The sequence below is a fragment of the Poecile atricapillus genome, chromosome 14 (genome assembly GCF_030490865.1).
Source record: "Poecile atricapillus isolate bPoeAtr1 chromosome 14, bPoeAtr1.hap1, whole genome shotgun sequence".
Classification (NCBI taxonomy): Eukaryota; Metazoa; Chordata; class Aves; order Passeriformes; family Paridae; genus Poecile; species Poecile atricapillus.
In genome coordinates this window covers 9,099,890-9,118,208 of record NC_081262.1, presented here as the reverse complement: position 1 = coordinate 9,118,208, position 18,319 = coordinate 9,099,890, and the positions used below count along the sequence as shown (strand labels likewise).

At 52.4% G+C, this 18,319-nt stretch overlaps 2 protein-coding genes across 4 annotated transcripts in view; both read left to right on the top strand.

Moving 5' to 3' along the window:
* Window positions 1–6,858, top strand: part of SYT17 (synaptotagmin 17) — a 33,016-nt gene extending 26,158 nt beyond the window's left edge. For all 3 annotated transcript variants that reach the window (XM_058849610.1, XM_058849611.1, XM_058849612.1), the window contains one exon: window positions 5,717–6,858. In XM_058849610.1, the coding sequence (XP_058705593.1) occupies window positions 5,717–5,913 (197 nt within the window). In that variant the 3' untranslated portion in view covers window positions 5,914–6,858. The remainder of the gene's footprint in view (window positions 1–5,716) is intronic.
* Window positions 6,859–8,540: 1,682 nt separating this feature from the next.
* CLEC19A (C-type lectin domain containing 19A) lies at window positions 8,541–17,606 on the top strand. The gene is made up of 6 exons (XM_058849966.1): window positions 8,541–8,754; window positions 9,076–9,459; window positions 14,722–14,887; window positions 15,360–15,453; window positions 16,203–16,335; window positions 17,099–17,606. The coding sequence occupies exons 1-6, from the start codon at window positions 8,541–8,543 to the stop codon at window positions 17,176–17,178; spliced, it is 1,071 nt and encodes a 356-aa protein (XP_058705949.1). The 3' UTR covers window positions 17,179–17,606.
* Window positions 17,607–18,319: the final 713 nt, after the last annotated feature.

The window sequence follows — 18,319 nt, the reverse complement described above, 5'->3', positions numbered from 1 at the left end:
GACTTGCTCATCTCTCCTTCCTCCTGTTGCTTTTGCTTTCCCACAAGTTCCAACAAACATTCAGGCACTTTGTCTTTTGTACACAGATATATCTTCTCTAATATATGAGTCAAATTAAACTGTTCTTTTCCCATGCTGGAATGCAGGAGGAGGAAATGGTTTCTTTTTGAAATACTATCATTGTGGGCACCATAACATCTCTTGGATGGATAATTAGACAACTCAGTGCTAGAAAATTGTTTTTTGTCATCTGTTGGACATGTCTTTTGGAAGTATTGGACTGTCTGTATATTTCCCATATCTGGAGCTCAGAAGCAAAATCCAGTCCTTGATTAAACACGTGTAATCCTATCTTATGCAAAGGAGAAAAAATGGGGAAAAAAAGCCCCACCGATGTCAGCACTGTTTTTTCTGGTCATTTATACATGTTTAATTTAGATCAGAATTTGGCCTTTGTGTCTGGTGTTACAAAACTCTCCATTCATTTATGCAGCAGACACCATGTGGTCCATGCCCAGGCCTGGGGAGAGCAGTGAGCTCCTGGCTGGTGCCTCCTGCCCTCCCAGGCCTTCTCCTGCCCTGGTGCCCTGCAGGTCCTGGGAGGACACTGGGAGAGGGCTGGGGGACATGGGCTGGCAGGGGAGACCCCTGAAGCCCAGCCTGCCTGGCACAGCCTCCTCACAGTGGCTCTGTGCACATTTCCAGAGGTACAAATCCCCTTTGGGAGGAGAAGGGGCCCCAGTGCTCTCCATTCCCAGTCCCCTCTGTGACCTGCTGGGCTCCATGGCAGGTGCTGCTGGTCAGCCTGGAGCAGGTGACAGCAGAGAGCCGATGATCAGGTCAGACCTCACTCAGATCAGAGATGCTGAGTGAGGTCCTGCAGGCTCAATCCTGCCTTGGGGTCACTCAGGGAAGATGCTCTGGGGTTGGATTTGGCTTTTTGCAGCAGACTGACAGCTTTAACGAGGAGGAGCGAAACACCATTAATCAGGGCGAGAGCAACAAGATGCTGACGCTTCCTGATCCGATCTGTTGCTTGCTTAGAAGGCAAAATTAGATTCATCAAGTGACCTGACTTAGTTAATAAATGTAGTGCATCTGATGTGGCAGAAACTGCCTGTCCTGGAGTTCTCTGGAATCTTTTGATAATCTTTTTCTCCTAAAGAAAGGAGCAGACTCTCCTCTCTCCAGACTGATGATGGGTGTTTGCTCCTTTTGCCAGGCACCTTAATTTAAGCAGTGTCACGGCTCTCCTGCCCTCAGCCCTTCATCTTGTTTGGCTCATGCTGTAGTGAAAGGAATTGTTCAAATGTCTTGCAGTGCCATAATCTGCCTGTGTATCAAATGAAGAAAAGTCTGGGTGGCAGGAGCTGCTGTGGGCAGCAGAGCAGTGTCTGGAGGTGGAATGGCTGTGCCTGGCTGTGGCTGTCACAGGAGATGGATGATGCAGAGGCTGCCTCCCTGCATGGCTGTCCCTGCCTGCGTTTGCAGGTGCTGTGTGGCACTGGAGCCTCTTCCTGTGAGGTGTGTAAATGTGCACCAAGCCATCTGTGTGCTTTGGTGCATCTGGGGCTCACAGTGCAGAGAAGTAAGAGGCAATTTTAGAGAAAAGGGGAGCTGGAAGTGGAGAAAGCCAGTCACAGATACTCCTTTTCAGTATCCTCTGGGCTGTTGAGATAGATGCATCCAGCCCTTTATTCCAGTTTCTCCCAATGAGGTAATTTCATGAGGTGTCATCCCTGCATGCCCTTGAGCTCTCTGCAAGACACACTTGTGCATTTGCACTTTCCCTGCACCCTGCATCCCTGCTGGCTGCTGCAGGACTTGCCCTGCCTGGGAGCAGACCATGATTAGGCAGACTCCTGGTTTGGGGTGCAGGGAGCCCCAGCCAGAGCACAGGGGCTGCCCTGGTGGGAGGTTTGCGGAGTCTCTTGGTGTGGCCATGCACTGCAGTAGTCCCTGTTCCCTCTGGAGCTGGGCAGGTGCAGCCAGTGCAGGCAGTAGTCACACAGAGGAGGCCTGGAAAGAGTTTAATGTGCCCATCAGACCCTGATGGAGATTAAACTGATAAATGGGAAACCACGGCATCTTCTCCTGTGCTTTTCTCTCCTCTCTACTAAATATGACAGGCCATGCTCGAGGAGCAAGGGGCAGGATTTGGGCCGTGACCTCCTCAGTGTGCATCATTAGCCCAGCTGCTGCTGCTGCTTGTGTCACCTCTTTGTGCTAAACAGCCTTTTAATATTGGTGTCAAGCAGTTCAAAGCAGTTTTCAGTTCTGCTTAAGCTGGCAGCTCAGCCCCACTGGCTGAGGCTGGGCACAGGCAGGGCTGGCTGCTGGGCACTGGCTGCTGCCTGAATGGGCAGGTGTGTGAAGGGGGCACGTTCTGAGGCCTCAGAAAGTGCTGGGGCTGAATGGGAAGTGCTGGAAGTGCTGATGGGTCAGTTCCAACAGGGTTGTGGCTCTGCCAGAGAATCCACACAGTTTGTGTGGAATTGGCTCCAGTGCAGGTGGGAGTGCAGCCGTGGTGTGTGTCACTGTGTGCAGAAGCAGAGAGCTCTGGTGCAGCCTGCTGCTGCAGCTCTGCAGGGCTCTCCTGCTCCAAGGGGCTCCCAGGTCTCCCCACGGATGCTGCATCAGCAGTCACCTTCCAGCCAGGCAGGGGCCAGCCCCAGAGTGGAGTAAGCACCCAGCTCAGCTTGTGTCTGGAGCAGCTGTGGCTGTGGGGTGTGCCTGAGCAGTGCTGCTCGCTGCAGAATGTGCAGCGAGGCTGTGCTGCTGCTGCTTCTGCAGGGCTTGGAGCAGGCTGAAGGCTCAGACCTGAGTGCAGCAGGGCTGGTGCTTGTTGGTGCTCAAGGAAATGGTTCTTGCCCTGCTTGAGAAGCGATTGCTGCAGGCACGGGAGGACCGGGAAGATGCTCTCTCTCCCTCCCTGTGTCGGGATGGGAGCGCCAGTCTCTGCTTCCAGCTGCTCACCTGCGCCTGTGGGCTCCTACTGTTCTCTTTCCCAAGCTGCTCTTGGAAGTGCTGGTGGCAGCAACAGGGCAAATGATGCTCCTGAATGTGAGCAAAGGAAAGGTTTTATTTTCTCAATGTGAGCTCCAGCCTCTTCTCGGGTAAGATGCATTCCACAGCTCGGTGAACTCAGCCATCAGCAGATTGCTCAGCAAATCCTGGCCATTTAGCTGTTAGCCTCCCAGAAAGGCATGTCCTTGAGTTTAAAAGGCTTCTGAACTGATGGGTAAAGCTGAATTTCTGGCACACAAAGACCTCTCATCTTTCTCAAAGCTGCTGTGGTGAAGCTGTGAGTTTGTAAACCTGGGGTCAGCCTAGTGCTACCTCTTATGATCTATGTGTGAATAAGCATTTGGCCTTGGAAAATGTCTTCCCTGTTCCTCAGCAATAATTCTCTGTGCTATCTACAGTAGTTAATGATAGAAGCAACAATGCTTGTATAATTAGCCCATTAATACTCCAAAGGACTCAGCATGCTAATTACCTGACACAATGCGATTAGCAAGTTGCATTACTAGAATTCAAAATACTTGGATCAACAGTAGAATAACAGGTGTCCTTAGCACACCTGCTTGTTTTACAGTCCTGGCATGAAGTATTTTTGAAGAATTGGTATGCCTGGGGTACTTCTCCACTGTTAATTTATCCTGTGATTAATTGATGGCCTGTAAGGCTTCTTGGTTTAAATTACTTGGTACTGTCTCCCAGGATTAAGCTTCATCTTCCTTCATTTTTCCAAATTAAAAAAAACCCAAAACCACCAAAAACCAAAAAACCCACAAAAACAAACAAAAAAGAAAAAAAATCCTATTGAAAATTTTGGTTTTGGGGTATTTTTATGTGGTTTTATCACAATATTTGATTTCTGTAGGCTAATAAATCATAGCAAAATATTTAGTATAGTCCTGCTAGCTACACCTGTGATTCATTGCCTTGTAGAACTCGTTAATAACCCTGACAGGCTGTGTATTAGTTGGAGATGGATGGCTTAGAATTCCTGACTGTGTCCTCAGAAGGTGGCCTTTCCAAAAACACCAGCCTGGCCTCTTGACAGGGGCACTTGCTTGGCAACACGTCCTGATGCCATCAGCCCTAGACAACTGATGGTGACAGGCACAAGAGATGCAGTCTTCCTGCTGGGGTGGTAAACCCCAGATCATTTCTAAATGTCATTTGAAGATAGACTTAGAGGGGCCTGAGTTGCAGGGTAGATTTTTTAGAGCAATTATTTGAACAAATTACTTGGGCATTGGAAGGTTTGCTGTCACCTAAAATATCCACAGGTAATTTGGTGAGCAGAAGCATCTCTGACCATAAACTGTGTGTGTCAGGGCTGTCAGGAGGGATAAAGTGAGATGTAACCTGGCACTGCTCGATGTCAGGACTGCACTGGCAGGTGGTGCCTGTTTCCCAGGGCAAGATCCCAGACCGGTGCAGAGGAGAGGAACCAGCCTTTGCTGAGTGTGGAGAAGGCAGAGGGGCAGGTTAAAGTGATGCTGATCACTTGGGGGTGTGTTATAATAGGAAATGCACAGCCCTGACAATGGTGTGTGGTTAAAAGCGAGGTTGGGTGTGTTGTGCTCGCTGTCATGCCTGCCTGTGAGGGTGTGCTCACATCAGGTGATGCTGTGGGGGTTCCCAGATGTTGTTTTGCTGCCAGTGCTGGTTTCCAGCAGCCCTGGAGAGCTGGTGCTGCTGGCAGGGGCTCGATGCCAGGCTGAACATGCTCTGGCTGCACCAGCCCAGCTGGATTTGGAGCTCCTGTAGACATTTGTCCTTAAAAATCCCTCTCTTTCCTGAGGAGATTTTTTAATCGTTAATATTCCAGGCAGTGCCTGTGGATATCCTGGCTTCAGCTTGCAAGGACTTTGTTTCAGCTTTCTAATGAGTTGAGGCAGGGCTTCATTTTGAAACACACGAAGTGCTTTTGCTCCTGTCTGCTGGGAGTGTTCAGCCCTCCCCAGGATAAGGCCCATCATTAGGGTTTGCTGCTGTCTGTGATCTTTTGTTCCAGGAGACTGGGCTAATCCAAAGGACAGGCTGTTGGGTTGATGTCTCTCCCTCAGTTGCTTTCCTGGACTTTTAGCAAGTAGCTGCATTATGAGAGAATGATGGAAATTGTTACTGTGTAAACATCCTGCTGCCAGCCTGGATGTGTGTGATTCCTGTCTCGGAGCAGGGAAGGCTGTCCATCAGCACTGGAGTGTTCGTGTGATGTGTGTTTGGAGGAGGGCAGCTTGGGATGCTGCTTTGGTGTTCCCCTGGGCTCAGGCTGCTGGGCTGCTTTTGTGATTTCATGATGCCCAGGCAGAGCTTCTGGCACTTCTTTACACAATGAAATTCTCCTTCAAGGCCTTTGATCAGCCTGCTTCCAGTGAAAGGTGTCCCTGTCCATGGCATGGGGGTTGAATAGGATGACCTTTCAGGTCCCTTCCAACACAAATCATTTTATTGATCTACCTATTCATGGTAAATCCTGTGGCAACTGTGTATTTGTGTCTTATTTGAATTGTATTTCAATCTGTAGTACAGCTTGTTTTGCTCCTTCCAAGCTCTTGTTTCTCTAAGGTTTTTCAGATGCTGAGTTACTGGCACCTGCAGTGGGGGAGACATCTGTAGGAGGTTTGGTTTCCTGGGGCAGGGCTCTGGGTGGGCGAGTGGTGCTTTTGCCTTGACCAGTCTCTGTTTCTGCTCTCCCCAGTGTATGGGCACAACGTGAAGAGCAGCAACGACTTCATTGGCAGGATTGTGATCGGGCAGTACTCGACGGGAGCCCCCGAGTCCAACCACTGGCGCCGCATGCTGAACGCGCACCGCACGGCCGTGGAGCAGTGGCACAGCCTGCGCTCCCGCGAGGAGTGCGACCGCGTGTCGCCCGCGTCCCTCGAGGTGACATGAGCTGGGGCACCGACGGCAGCCGGACCGAGCGGGCGGACGAGATAAACAATAAACTGAGGACCGAAACACCCCACCTCACACCCTACACGCACCCCACAGCAGCTCCGTTGGATTAAAGCGGCCGCCGGCACCCGGCCGGCCGCGCTGGCCTCCGTGATCCGTGTCCCACGGGTCCAGCTGTTCCCCTGGGGCCCGACCTCTGGCCGCTTGCCCCCAGCTGTTCGCATCCCGCGGGAGGAGCGTGGGGCCGGGCCGGGCATGGACGGGCCGTGGGAAGCACGGAGTGGGTGGAGGAGCTGGGAGTTGCCTCTGTTGTCCTTCCAGTCCAAATCCATGGCTCATCCTCTTGGAGATATAAGTACCCGTGTGCTGTCATTGGTGAACGTGGTAATTAGGCTAGAATATTTTTTTAAATGGTAGAACCTGTGGTGAAATCGATTCTGACTGCAGTTTTGTCCTTGTACTAGTTTTTACAGAGTTAAGCTGCTGTTAGTGTGTGCGTTTGTGTGCCGGGGCACGCGTGTGGCCCACGTCGGACGGATCCCATGTCCCGTCAGCGGTGACCTGCCAGTCTCGATAGCAGTCTGTGTGCGTAGTAGATTCCGTGCTGATATAGAAAAATAAACATTTCCAATAGCATTTGTACTGGGAAAACCGGCTCGCGTCCTTTCAAACGTGCTGTGCAAAAAAAAAAAAAACCTGCTCCAGGGACTTTGGCGGTGAAGAAGACCCAGAAAACACAATTTTAATTCTCTCACAGACTGCAGTGGCTCTTTCTGTGTTGTGTGTGTTTACCCAGGTAGTTCTTCAGGTCACCAAGTGAACTTTGCTACGGTCAAGCTGTCCTGTTGGTTGCTTCTGTACACTTTATTTTTTCACAGCGTATTGTCTGGTATGATGCAGATCGTATATTTATTGAAAATAAAATTCTATTTAATTGTGCCACATCGATTGGGACGATACTTGTTGAATTCACCTTTGTGTTGACCTCCTTCAGTTATGCTTATGGCAGAAAAAACCACCACAATGTTGGCAGTTACCCTGTTTTTACTCCCTGCAGATGAACTGGGAGCAGTTTGAGCATATGCTGTAGGAGGCTGATCTCTTCCTGTAACTGAGGCAAGGGGCTGTGGTTTCAGCAGCTCCTGTGGTTGACATTAATATTCTTCCATGTGGGGCCTGTGGACAGCAGAACGAGCTCAGGACATCCATGGGTGCAGACACATGCTTTGCCCAGCACTGGGGATGAAATGTGAACAGAAGGTAATCTTGCCTGAGTCTGTCCTTGAAGTCATGAGGTGTCTGTTCCACGGGGAGGAACAGTCATGTACACAGGATGCCAAAAATTGAAGAGGGTGCCCAGAGGGAAGGTCAGTAAGAGCAGAACAGAGCAGCGTGGGAGGGAAGGGAGCAGGAGGGATGAATTGTGGCCATGCTCCTGGCTCTGCAGCCGGCAGGTGAAGCACATCTCATGTTTGGTGAAGTTGGAAGGTAAGCCAAAGTGCAGCTGCAGCTCCAGCTGGCACTGCGTGCTGGACGTGCCTGTGCTGTCCCAGTGCTGGGAGCAAAGCTGGTGCCCAGCTGCTGTGCCAGGCTCGGGGCTGTGCCTCGGGGGCAGCACGGGGGGCTCAGTGCTCCCAGCTGCGCTGGGGGATGCTGCTGCCATCAGTCTGGTTCTTAGAAACCGGGGTAAAAATTATTCAGGGTCTCTGCTCCCTCTTTAAACGTGAATATTTGTGTGCTTTGGGAGTAGATAAACATGCTCAAAGATTTTTGTTCCGTAGTTTGCCAGAAGTTGTTTATAACATTGGCTTTATCTAAGGATGGCACACAGGAAAGAAGAGGCATGCCTGAACTTCTTATAATCCAGATTCCTTCATTTTTAGTGTTCTGCTGTAGCAGTAGGCTTTTCCTTGAACCAAATAATTTCAGATGAATGTATGGGAGGGGAGAGGCGTTCGTAAAAGGCTTTATTTAATATGAAGAAAACTTAATACAGAAAAGTTAATTGAATGAGTTACTGTCTCTGGGGTAAATCTGGGTGCTTTACTCTACTGAAGGCTTGGTATCACCCCAAATGGTTTGTACTTGAATGTCTAAAAATGGGTCAAAAATTTTAATCTGTAGCTAAGAATAAAAAGGGAACAGCATTGAGAGTGTTCCTAAGCAGTTCCTTCAGTGCTAATTTAAGGCATAAACTGGAAACTGAACAGGACCACAACATTGTATAGTATTTGTGCCTGTACTATTTCCCTTATGAGTGAAACAGTTAGAGAAGGATCTTATAGAGTGTTTTTAAAAATCTGAAGTTTATGTCTAACAGAATGGTGATGACAGGAAGGAGACATGCTGGATTATATTGGTACAGGCTGCTGTATCATATCAGCTTTTCTGCTGTTACATGATGGCATGGGCCCAGCACCTGGCAGATGGGCACAGAGTGAATTCCTGAAATAGCCTTGGAGCCCCGGGCACAGCTGGGGGTTCCTTCTTCGAGGCCGTTTAAGTGTGTCAGCGCCTTGCCTTGCTCTGGGAGAAAAATCCCAAACCAAACACAGGAAAAAAAAACAACAATCCCCCCACCCGCCCGAAACTAAACCGAAACAAAAAAAAAAGGACGCCCCACAATGGGGCAGTGCCGTGTTAAACCCCACTGCCCTGCAGCCCTGGGAGCCTTTCCCCAGCTGCCCGCTGCCGGGGGCCGCTCCCCGGTGCCATCGCAGCCCTCGCCCATCGCCCTGCCCGGTCCGTGCCGGCAGCGGGGTCCCGCCTGCCACCCCCCGGTGTCGGGCAGCCCCCCGGGGGCGAGCGGGGTGATGCCCTTACCTGCGGCCCCGGCGGGTGACAACAACAGCTCTCCGGGAGCAGCGTGTGCCCGAGCCGGGCTGCGGGCAGCGCAGGGGACCCCGGCCCCAGCCCCGGCCCCGGCCCCGGCTGGGATGCTCTGAGCGGGGCTGGGGGCGGGTTTGGGGGCAGTGGCCCGGGTGCGGGTCCCTGTGGGATGCGCTGAGCGGGGCCAGGGGCGGGTTTGGGGGCAGTGGCCCGGGTGCGGGTCCCGGTGGGATGCTCTGAGCGGGGCTGGGGGCGGGTTTGGGGGCAGTGGCCCGGGTGCGGGTCCCTGTGGGATGCGCTGAGCGGGGCCGGGGGCGGGTTTGGGGGCAGTGGCCCGGGTGCGGGTCCCGGTGGGATGCTCTGAGTGGGGCCAGGGGCGGGCTGCGGAGGAGCCGCCGCTCGGGGGAGGGGGCAGAGCGGCCCCTATATCCGCCCCGCCCGGCGGCAGCCCCAGAACCCGCGGGGCCCGGCCCGAGCGCGACCCCCGCAGCCGGAGGGAGCCCCGCGCCGGCCGGAGCTCCCCGGGAGCCGCAGCCGGCCGGACCCCGAGCCCCGCCGGCACCGAGCGGGAGCCGTGCCCGGCCGCTCCGGCCATGGGCGGCGGGCGGGCGCTGTGCCCGCTGCTGGCCACAGCCCCGCTGGCCACTGCCCTGCTGGCCACTGCCCTGCTGGCCGCACACGCCTTCCCCCAGACCAACATCAAGATCAGCCAAGGTGAGTGCCCGGCGCTGGCCGCGGGGATCTGATCGCCGGGAAGGAGCGTGTGTGCCTCCCGCAGGGCTGGCAGCTGCCTTCCCCCTGCTCCAGAAATCTTTGACTTTCTTCGAAATCAACCTTCTTCATGGGGACGTGCCAAGGGCTACCCCGGTCCTTCTCTTGGCGATGCCAAAGGTCTCTGGGCTGGCTTTGTGTGTCAGCTCAGCCCTTTGCCAGCACGCTGCCCTGGCCCTGCCTGGCTCCGGTGGCAGGAATCTCTGCACCAGGCACACACGGGAAGGGTGCGGGGTGTCCCAGCAGGACAGGCTGAGGACCACCAGGGCTCCTCGTTCATTCACACTTACTGCATGTGAAGCAAATCCGGGATTCTCCCCTATTCCCCCTCTCTGCTCCGAACTGCTGCTGGCCGCTGAACGTCACTTAGGTTTCTTCCAACTTTTCCATGGTGTCGGTGCAAGGGAGAGTTGCTGCACCAAGTTTGTTTGAACCCTGTTAGGTTTATTGGGACTGTGAGTGGAAAGGGACTCCTTAAGTGCTTTTTGGTGAGATCGTGAGAAAAGGGATCGATACAAGCCTAGCTTTCCTGCCAGATGCCTAATCCGTGGGAGCGTTGCCAAAACTAATTAAGGAGGAAAAAAAATCTCTGCAAGATAACTTCTATCTGTCAGTGCCAGCTGCAAGAGCATTGCTGCTGGTATTGGCTGTAGCCTCACAACTTGAAACATACCTGCTAGAGGATTTGAAGCTGTAAAACCAGCTTGGTTTCATTAAATAATTTTAAAAATAAAGTCCTCGGTGTGAGAGGATGTCTCTCCCAATGTGCTTCAACTGATGTTTAATATTTTACTTGAAAACTTTTGCTATGTGCCTTAAAAACATTTCAGGGTGTGTAAAATATTGCCCAGTTATGAGATTCATGTCTCCATCAGTGGAGACATCCCCTGCAGCTCCATACAACCCCCAGATACACTGAGACCAAGATACCTCCTCTGATCACTTCCTTCAAAGGTGGATTCTCAGTGTGATATTCTTTCATCTGTTAATGAAAAACAAACACTGCAAGTAACATGAAGGTGGCATTGTTTGCCCATGGTGACTGTAATGTCGGGGCTTAAGGACTTGCTTCTAAAGCCATGGCTGAGTTGAGGCATCCCAACATCACACAACAGCACTGTCTTAGTCCCTGCCACACGCTCCTGCCCTCCAACCCCCTGTTTAAATGCTTATTCTGTGGGTTTACTCAGAAGAGGATGTGGTGGGATGGACAACGGCTCAGCTGGCACCCCCAGCTTAGCCACGGGCAGTTTCTGCTGAAGTCATCCTGGGGGTGGGTTCTGGGGGTCCCCTGTCCCCTCTAACTCCTGCAGCTCCAGCAGTGCCAAGCCTGGGTGAAGCCCTGCTGCTGGCTCTCCCCGTGGCCGGAGCTGCTGAGAGGTGACTTGGTGTGGGTGAGCCCCAGGATGCTGGTCCTGAGCCCAGCTCTGCCAGCCGGGCCCACTGCCCATCCCTCACTCTCACACCACAGCCCTCGGGTCCTGCTGCACGGCTTCTGCCCTGGGAAGGACCAGACTGACACATGACAGGGATCTCCTCAGCTCTTCTCTGCTGACATTAATTTCAGACGAGGCTCTTGGGCGTTGATGGACACTCTCCAAGCCCAGCTGCTTGCCAAGAGCTGAAGAGGTTCACTTGCCTTTTCAGGTCAGATGGCAGCGTTAGCTTATGGATGTGCAGGGGGTGTCTCCTGGCACCTCTAAGTTTTGAGGAAAGCTGCCAGCTGTTGATGAAATGAAGTTCTTTGATTCTCTGCAACAAGAAGAGCATCTGCTGCCAGCACTGACCTGAGCTGGTCTGCTGTCAAAAACCCTTTGATGGAGCTGCAGCCCCTCAGGAGTCTTCCTTTCCTGGGCATCTCTTGCCAGCCTTGTCCTACCCTCAGATTTCACATCTCAAACCTGCAGATCCATGGAAGTGAGGCAGCATTACTCCTTGGGACAAAGATTCCAGGAGCAAACTTGCTCTTCACCAGCTGAGTCCAGGGGAGCCATGCAGCTGGTAGCAGGTTTTTTTTTTTTTTCCAGTAGCATCCTGAAATGAAGATAAACCCTTGTGAAACTGGCTAGGATTTTCTCAGTTAATTATTTCTAGTTGGAAATAGGCCAGCTGGGGAAGTGAAACTTTTTTGGCAGAGCAGTGCCAGCTTCTGTAAGATTTTGATAAGTGATTTTCCTGGTAGTTCTACAGTGGGGCTCAGCTAGTAAATAAATAAAAAGGCTCCAATTTGGCACTGACACAAATGAAGAGAGCACAAAACTTTATTTCTGACCCCAAATATTTGTTTTCCAGCTTTTCTGAGTTAGTAACAGCTGCTTGATCTGAATCTTATCCTCACCCAAGTTTGGTGCTGGTTTAAAACATGGTCCTACCCTTAAAACTGCTGAATTGCTGTCAATTTTGTAAGCAAAAAAAGGGAGAAAAGATTCTTGCCATCATTTTTCACCAGGAGTTTGGGGACAAATGGGTGGACTGACTTGAGGTCAGCAGGAATCCCCATGCTGCAGGCACTGGCTGTGCTGATCCTGCCCTGTGTGGAGGAGTTGATGTTTTGCTGGTGTGGTTAAAAGTGAGGATCAGGTCTAAAAAGCCCCCAGATGCTTTCCCTGTCACCTTCTAGACCAAAATACCACACACAGCTGCTGGCTTGGGTTGTGAGGCTTTCCTGGAGAGCCATGAGTAGGCCCCTATATTCACAACCCTACATCAGATTTATTATGGTCTTTCTGCTACAAATATTTCAAATAAAGCAGCTCCCCTAATTGTTCGTGCCTGAAAAACTGGGACCGGTAGTTCTCCTCCAAAGAGACAGCCAAAGCCTCTGATCCTGACCTAACAGAAAAGATGCTAATTAAAAGCTGACCTCCCATATTTTCCTTTTTGGTATATTTAACCTTAAATTCCTTCAGGCACCTCTGGTTCACTGAAGCTCGTCAAATTAATGCTACCTAATGGGAACCAGTATGGAATAACAAAGAGGGACTGTCTCAGTTTCTGACTTGGTTTCAGCTGCTCTGAACAAACATGAGGCTGATTTTCCCTGGCAATTGGGGTGCCCATGGGCCAGCTGGGAGCCAGGACAGTGGGACTCCCACTGCAATTAGCACTCAGCAGTGAAGGCTCCGTTTGCTGGGGATGCTGCTGGGTTAAGCCCTGTGAATTTTGCCACCACGCTGCTGGAGGTGAGGATTTTGTCAAGGCACTATAATAAAATCCCAATTGCTGGGGCAGCTGGTGGTGCCTTGTCTGGCACAGAGCTCTGGGCTGTCCTCAGCAGGAGGGAACAGCAACCTCGAGTCTCTGCAAGCCAGGACCAGATCCCAGCCCTGTCCTTATTGGGGGTACATGCCTCACCTGAGACCTGGTGGTAGAGCTGAAGCCTCATACTGGAACTTTGACCCTTGCTCTGCTTCGGTTTTGGTGGGGACAGGGAATCCTGGCCAGCATCATGAGGGGAGGAGCGCTTGACTCCCAGGAATCACATCAGCTTTTGGAGTTCTTGGTCCTGCTCTATTGCTCAATGAAGTAATTTGCATCTCCTAGGGCTGTTTTTCCCAGTGCAATTTTGGCCAGGTGTAAATCAGAGAACTGAACTCTGCATCACCACTGAGCTGTCTTTATCTTACCCACTCTCCCCAAAAGCTGTTTTTCTCTTCCAGCCCAGCAGGCCTTATCCTTTTTCCTCCATAGCCCATAATTGGTGCTGATGAGGATGGGAGAGCCCCTTGAGCCCCTCAAGGGTTTGTTTGGTGCAGAGCTGCCCCAGTCTCAGCTCCTCTGGAGGGATGCCTGGGGGTCCCAAGGCAGGTTGATGGGGTGACAGCCCCACAGGGCTTGGCAGTTGACTTGGCCTTGCTCAGGAGGAAAAAAAGACTCTTTGCATTTGTGGTTTGTCACCTGGGAGGGGGCTGTGACAGCGGGGACCCTGTGGGCTGGCTGGTGGCTGTAGAACACTCAGAGATCCCCATGTGGAAAGAGCTGATGAGAGATGAAATTATCACCCAGAGCTGCCAGCATTGGCACAGGGAAGGATTTGGCTCTAAGAATGCTCACACAGCTGCTTTGGATTCACCTTGCCTCTCTTTTTCTCCACACTGTTGCTTCCCTAGCCACAGCCACATCCCTTGCTGCTGCTGGCAGGGTTTTGCTCTCCCCACCCTCAGGGAAAGCCATTCCCCTGGCCCCTCAGCACTGCAGGCACCACCCTGACCTCTCTGGGCTTGAGCCTGTTACCTGCATGGATAGTCTGATGGCATCTGACATCTGCCCTCAGCCCCTGCACACCCACCCTGCCCACTGCCCCACTCGCTTCAACAGCAGCGCTGACCCCAGAGCACGGCTCCCTGGGGAGTGGGAACTGGCTCAGGGGGAGCTGGCAATTCCCCCATGTTCACAAACCAGCAGCCAAGAGAGTTGAGTCTGTGTGCCCCAAGACCTGAGTGCTGCATCCTCCCCACACGTGGGGGAGCAGAACACGGAGGAGGTTGGAGCAGTGTGTTAATGCCACTGCTGTGTTTAGACAGCGGCAACTACAAAGGCTCCAAAGGGACATCCTGTCCTCACAGTGGCCTCTTTTGGGGCAACTTCCCCACCGTGCTGGAAGGCAGGGGAGGAGGAGCAGCTGTGTGGCCCGGTGTTATCTGTTGGTGGGAGGCAGGCAGGCTGGCACCGCTGCCGGCAGCTATTCCTGGGGCTGGGGCCCGATGCGAACGTGCACGGCTGCATCCCAGGGACAGGGCATGGGGCTTTCCTTGGGGGGAGGAGGTGCAGGCTGTCCTTGCAGGAGGGCAGAACACGGCCATAACCCCTCAGCCCTGCCTGTCAGCTCCTGTCCCAGCACAGGGGCTCCAGCGGTGCTGACAGAGGCGAGAGGAACCCTTATCTCGGTTTTCCCAGTAGCAAATGTCAGTGCCTTTATTTTAAGCATCCTCTATCCAAAATGATGTCAAGCAAGGTTGGAATGTCCCTCCTGATTTAGACACATGATGAAACTGAGAGCCTGCAACTTGTTTAAAATGTATTTTGACTTCTGCAAACTTTTGCACGGCTGCTGCAGCAGTTGTGTTTCCCCTGGTGTGTTTGGTGGTTATTTGCCTGGGTGAGGTGGGAGAGCAGGGCTGAGCACTGCTGCCTCCACCACCTGCTCAGCTTCCTGGCCAAGCTGCCTCACCACCAGCTGCTGGATGTCCTCTGCTCTGCCCCCAGCCATACCTGAGCCTGTCCACGCCTACTCCTGCCCACTCTTCTGGACGGAATACGAAGGCCACTGCTACCGGTACTTCCCCATCAATAAAACCTGGGCTGAAGCCGACCTCTACTGTGCCGAGTTCTCCATCGGCATCAGATCAGCCAAGCTGGCCTCCATCCACAGGTGAGGTGTGCAGAAACGTGTCATCCCACCTGACACAGCCTGGGGAGGAAGGGAACTGGGGGCAATCCCATTCCCACATCACAGCTCATGTTCCAGCCTACACATCCCTCTGCAGCAGTGGCCCAGTCAGGGCTGATGCACAGGTCACACAAAGGCAATACGAGAAAATAAATCCCTTTTCCTGGATGGGCAGGGAAACTGGCATAGTATTCCCTAAATTGCCCCAAACTGCAGTTTTTTACTCTAGAAAAAGGGATAGAAGTACACAATTACACAGGCTTTTTTCCCTATTCCCTCTCCCCCAGCTCTCAGCAGTGCTCCTCTTGCACAGAGCCAGGAAAGGAACCAGCAGCAGTAAGAAGCAGGGGACCCAGTTGCCCACGGGCCCTGTGGTAGGGTGAGTGCTTAGGGGCACTCCTGAGCATTTGCTGACATCTCCTCTTGATTGCCCCGCGCTGCTCTGTTTTTCCAGCTGGGAAGAAAACGTCTTTGTGTACGACCTGGTGAACAGCCGCGTGCCCGGCATCCCCACCGACATCTGGACAGGACTCAACGACCTACGGCAGGTGGGAGCTCCCTGTATCATATGGGAAATGGCTTTGAAAAACTCACCCCTGTGCTTCCCCCCTGGAAAGCCACTTGATTTTCTTCTTTTCCCCTTATACCCCCTTTAATCAGGAGGTGGCATAGAGTCTGTGGTGTAGAGCAACTTGTTACTTCACCCATTCCAGTCTGCTTTTAAAAGAGAAGTGTTACTAGAATTAATAGATTAATCAATAATTACTTGTATCGCATTTGATTACTGGATTAATAGAAAGAGTATTGTACTGCTGGTCCAAGAAGAGCAAATAAACTGAAAGGTCTTCAGTGTCAAACATCACCAAGTTCCATTGCTCTCTTGTGATCCTCTGTGACTTTTGAAAGCTGACATATTGGAAATATATAGTCTTATATGTTAGAAAGAAAAATTGAGACCCTGAGAGAGTCTCATGTCTGCAAATTTTTTTGCAGATACTGGAAAAGGAATGGAAAATGAAAAGGAAAATGATTGCAGAGCTGGGTGGGAGTGTTAAAAATATACAGATTTAATTTCTGGGCTTCCCCTGGTGAGAACACTGTGAAACCTGGGGCTGTTCTTGGCAGGTTTCCAGTTGTAAAACCCAAACATGCTGTTTGGGCTTTGCTGAGTGGTGTCTGTCTGTGTCCCTGGGCTGTGTGGCACTGGGGATGGGGTGGGGACACCATGGAGTGGACCTCCCACCTTCTGCAGTCACAGCCCTGTGGTGACAGCCTCTCTCCACTGGCCTCGTGTCAGGAGGGTCACTTTGAGTGGACAGATGGCTCCTCCTTCGACTACCACTACTGGGATGGCAGCCAGCCTGACGATGGGATCCACTCCATCCCGGAGGAGGAGGACTGCGTGCAGATCTGGTACAGACACAGCAGTGGTGAGCGCCCAGGGCACCTTCAGTGTTATTTGCATGTCAATAAATTCAATCCACCGTGGCTCCTGCTTTTCTGAAGAGCTTGCTGGCAGGCAGGATTTGCATTTTAATTTTTTAGTATTATTTTCTTTTTTTATTTTTTCTTTACAGTGAAAAGGTGTTTTCCCTTTCACCATGTACATACATGCATACATACTCATCTTCCCTCTGCTCCCAGCCCATCTCCCTCTCCCACAGTAGCAGTAGGACAGGACCATCAGCTGCCTTGAAGAATTACCAGATTTAGTCAAAGGTCAAATTTTTCCATTTCCCCTCCCACATGGGAAACCTGTGGAAACACTCCCTGGTCTGCCAGCTTTTCTCTCCCATGCTTGGGCCAGGACATCTTGCTGAAACGGGACAAGACCCTGCCTATGCAAAAATCTCACTTCACACCCTCACTGCCAGTGAGACCAGCCAGGTGTGTTCAGGCCCCCCTGATGTGCCTAAATGTCCTGTCCATGGGCAGCCCTTGGATAATTTTGGGGCAACAGGACTGTGTTTGCAGCTGCCCCTCCACTACCAAGTCCAAGCTGGGGCCCAGCCTTCCCCTCTCACCTCCCCCGGATGAGGATGCTGGGGGGAAGCATGACTGAATGGCACAAATGGGAGCACATCCAGGGAAAGCCTCCCACAGTGGCAGGAGGTTCTGGTCCCAGGGGCAGTGCATGGTTCCCTCCTTTTGCCTTTTTTCAGCTAATGCCTTGGTGGTTTTTTTGGAGGGTAGCACTGCGCTCCTGGAATGACAACGCCTGTGGCAGATCCTTCCCCTTCGTCTGCAAGATCCCCTCCCTGGCCCTGGACTGAGGCTGCTGGGGCTGCCCACACCCCCCTTCATTCCGGGTCACCTCTCCAGCTGTGCCAGGAGGAGCAGTCAGGACATGGCCTGGGCTGGGAGAGCCGTGGAGCTGCTTGGATCCCCGGCCCGTCCCCGGCTGCAGAATCCCTCCTGCGAGTATTCATGGGGATGAACCTGGCACTGAGCAGTGACAGGAGCTACATTCAACAGCAAAGGAGTCCCCAAGCCCGAGTCTGGCTCTGGATTTCACATCAACTATCACAGCGTGTTAGAGGAAGCCAATACACCAAGCTGTTAGCACCCAGTAGTAGCCATGTGTAGGAAATGCTTTTGCCTGTTGATCTGTGAAGAGTGGAGGAAAAGTGTTATTTCCTGTTAAGTTATGCAAAATGCCTCTTGTCCATGTTATTTTTCTCTCTGCTAAAATAAACGGCAAACAGCAGCTGGAGGCTCCGCTGTCTTTCTTGCCCTGGAGTGGCAGCAATTCCCTGGGGACTTGGGGTTTCATGTGAAAGGAGTTTTCTCCCCAACCTGCTCTGTATTACAGAGGTGTTTTGGGGGGAACAGCTGCCTGGGAAAAGTTATTTTATTTGCTCTGTTTTCCTGGGTGTGTGGGGCAGCCTGTGTGCTCACCCTGCCTGGCCCCCACCAACAGAGTCACCATAGAGGGTGACAGTCAGTGCCCACAGCTCAGCAGCATCCCTGAGCAGGCAGGTTTGGCCAGAGGACTGAATGAGCTGGAGGGCAGGTGAGGGGCTGACACAGCCTGGCTGGGGCTCAACCCATCCTCACAGCCCGGTCCTGCCTGGGGAGAGCTTGCAGTGTTTGCTGCAGCCCTGTTTCCCAGTGGGATGATGTTTTCTCCCTAAGTCCTTGCTGATGTCCTGTGCTGCACTGGCACCACAGCAGTACTTCTGTCTGGATAAATCATTTTTGTGTGGTTTGGTCGCTGCCTTGTTGGAACTGCTCAGTGTGGAGATGGGACACTCCTCCTTGGACAAGGGTGGATTTGCAGGGTTTGGGTGTAAGTGGGGCTGTGCTGGTGCCAGGGAGGGCCCCAGGGAAAGGCAGGGCTATTGAGGGGAAAAAAGGCTTCTCCTTTGGGGGACACAGCTCCAAGGGCACTGCAGGATCCAGGCAGAGGCAATA

Excerpts from the sequence above, each read along its gene's own strand:
- CLEC19A (XM_058849966.1), top strand. The coding sequence starts at position 8,541 with ATGGGGCAGTGCCGTGTTAAACCCCACTGCCCTGCAGCCCTGGGAGCC. Across the intron at positions 8,755-9,075 it reads CTTACCTGCGGCCCCGGCGG|TGGCCCGGGTGCGGGTCCCG; the intron begins GTGACAACAACA and ends GTTTGGGGGCAG. Across the intron at positions 15,454-16,202 it reads GACTCAACGACCTACGGCAG|GAGGGTCACTTTGAGTGGAC; the intron begins GTGGGAGCTCCC and ends GCCTCGTGTCAG.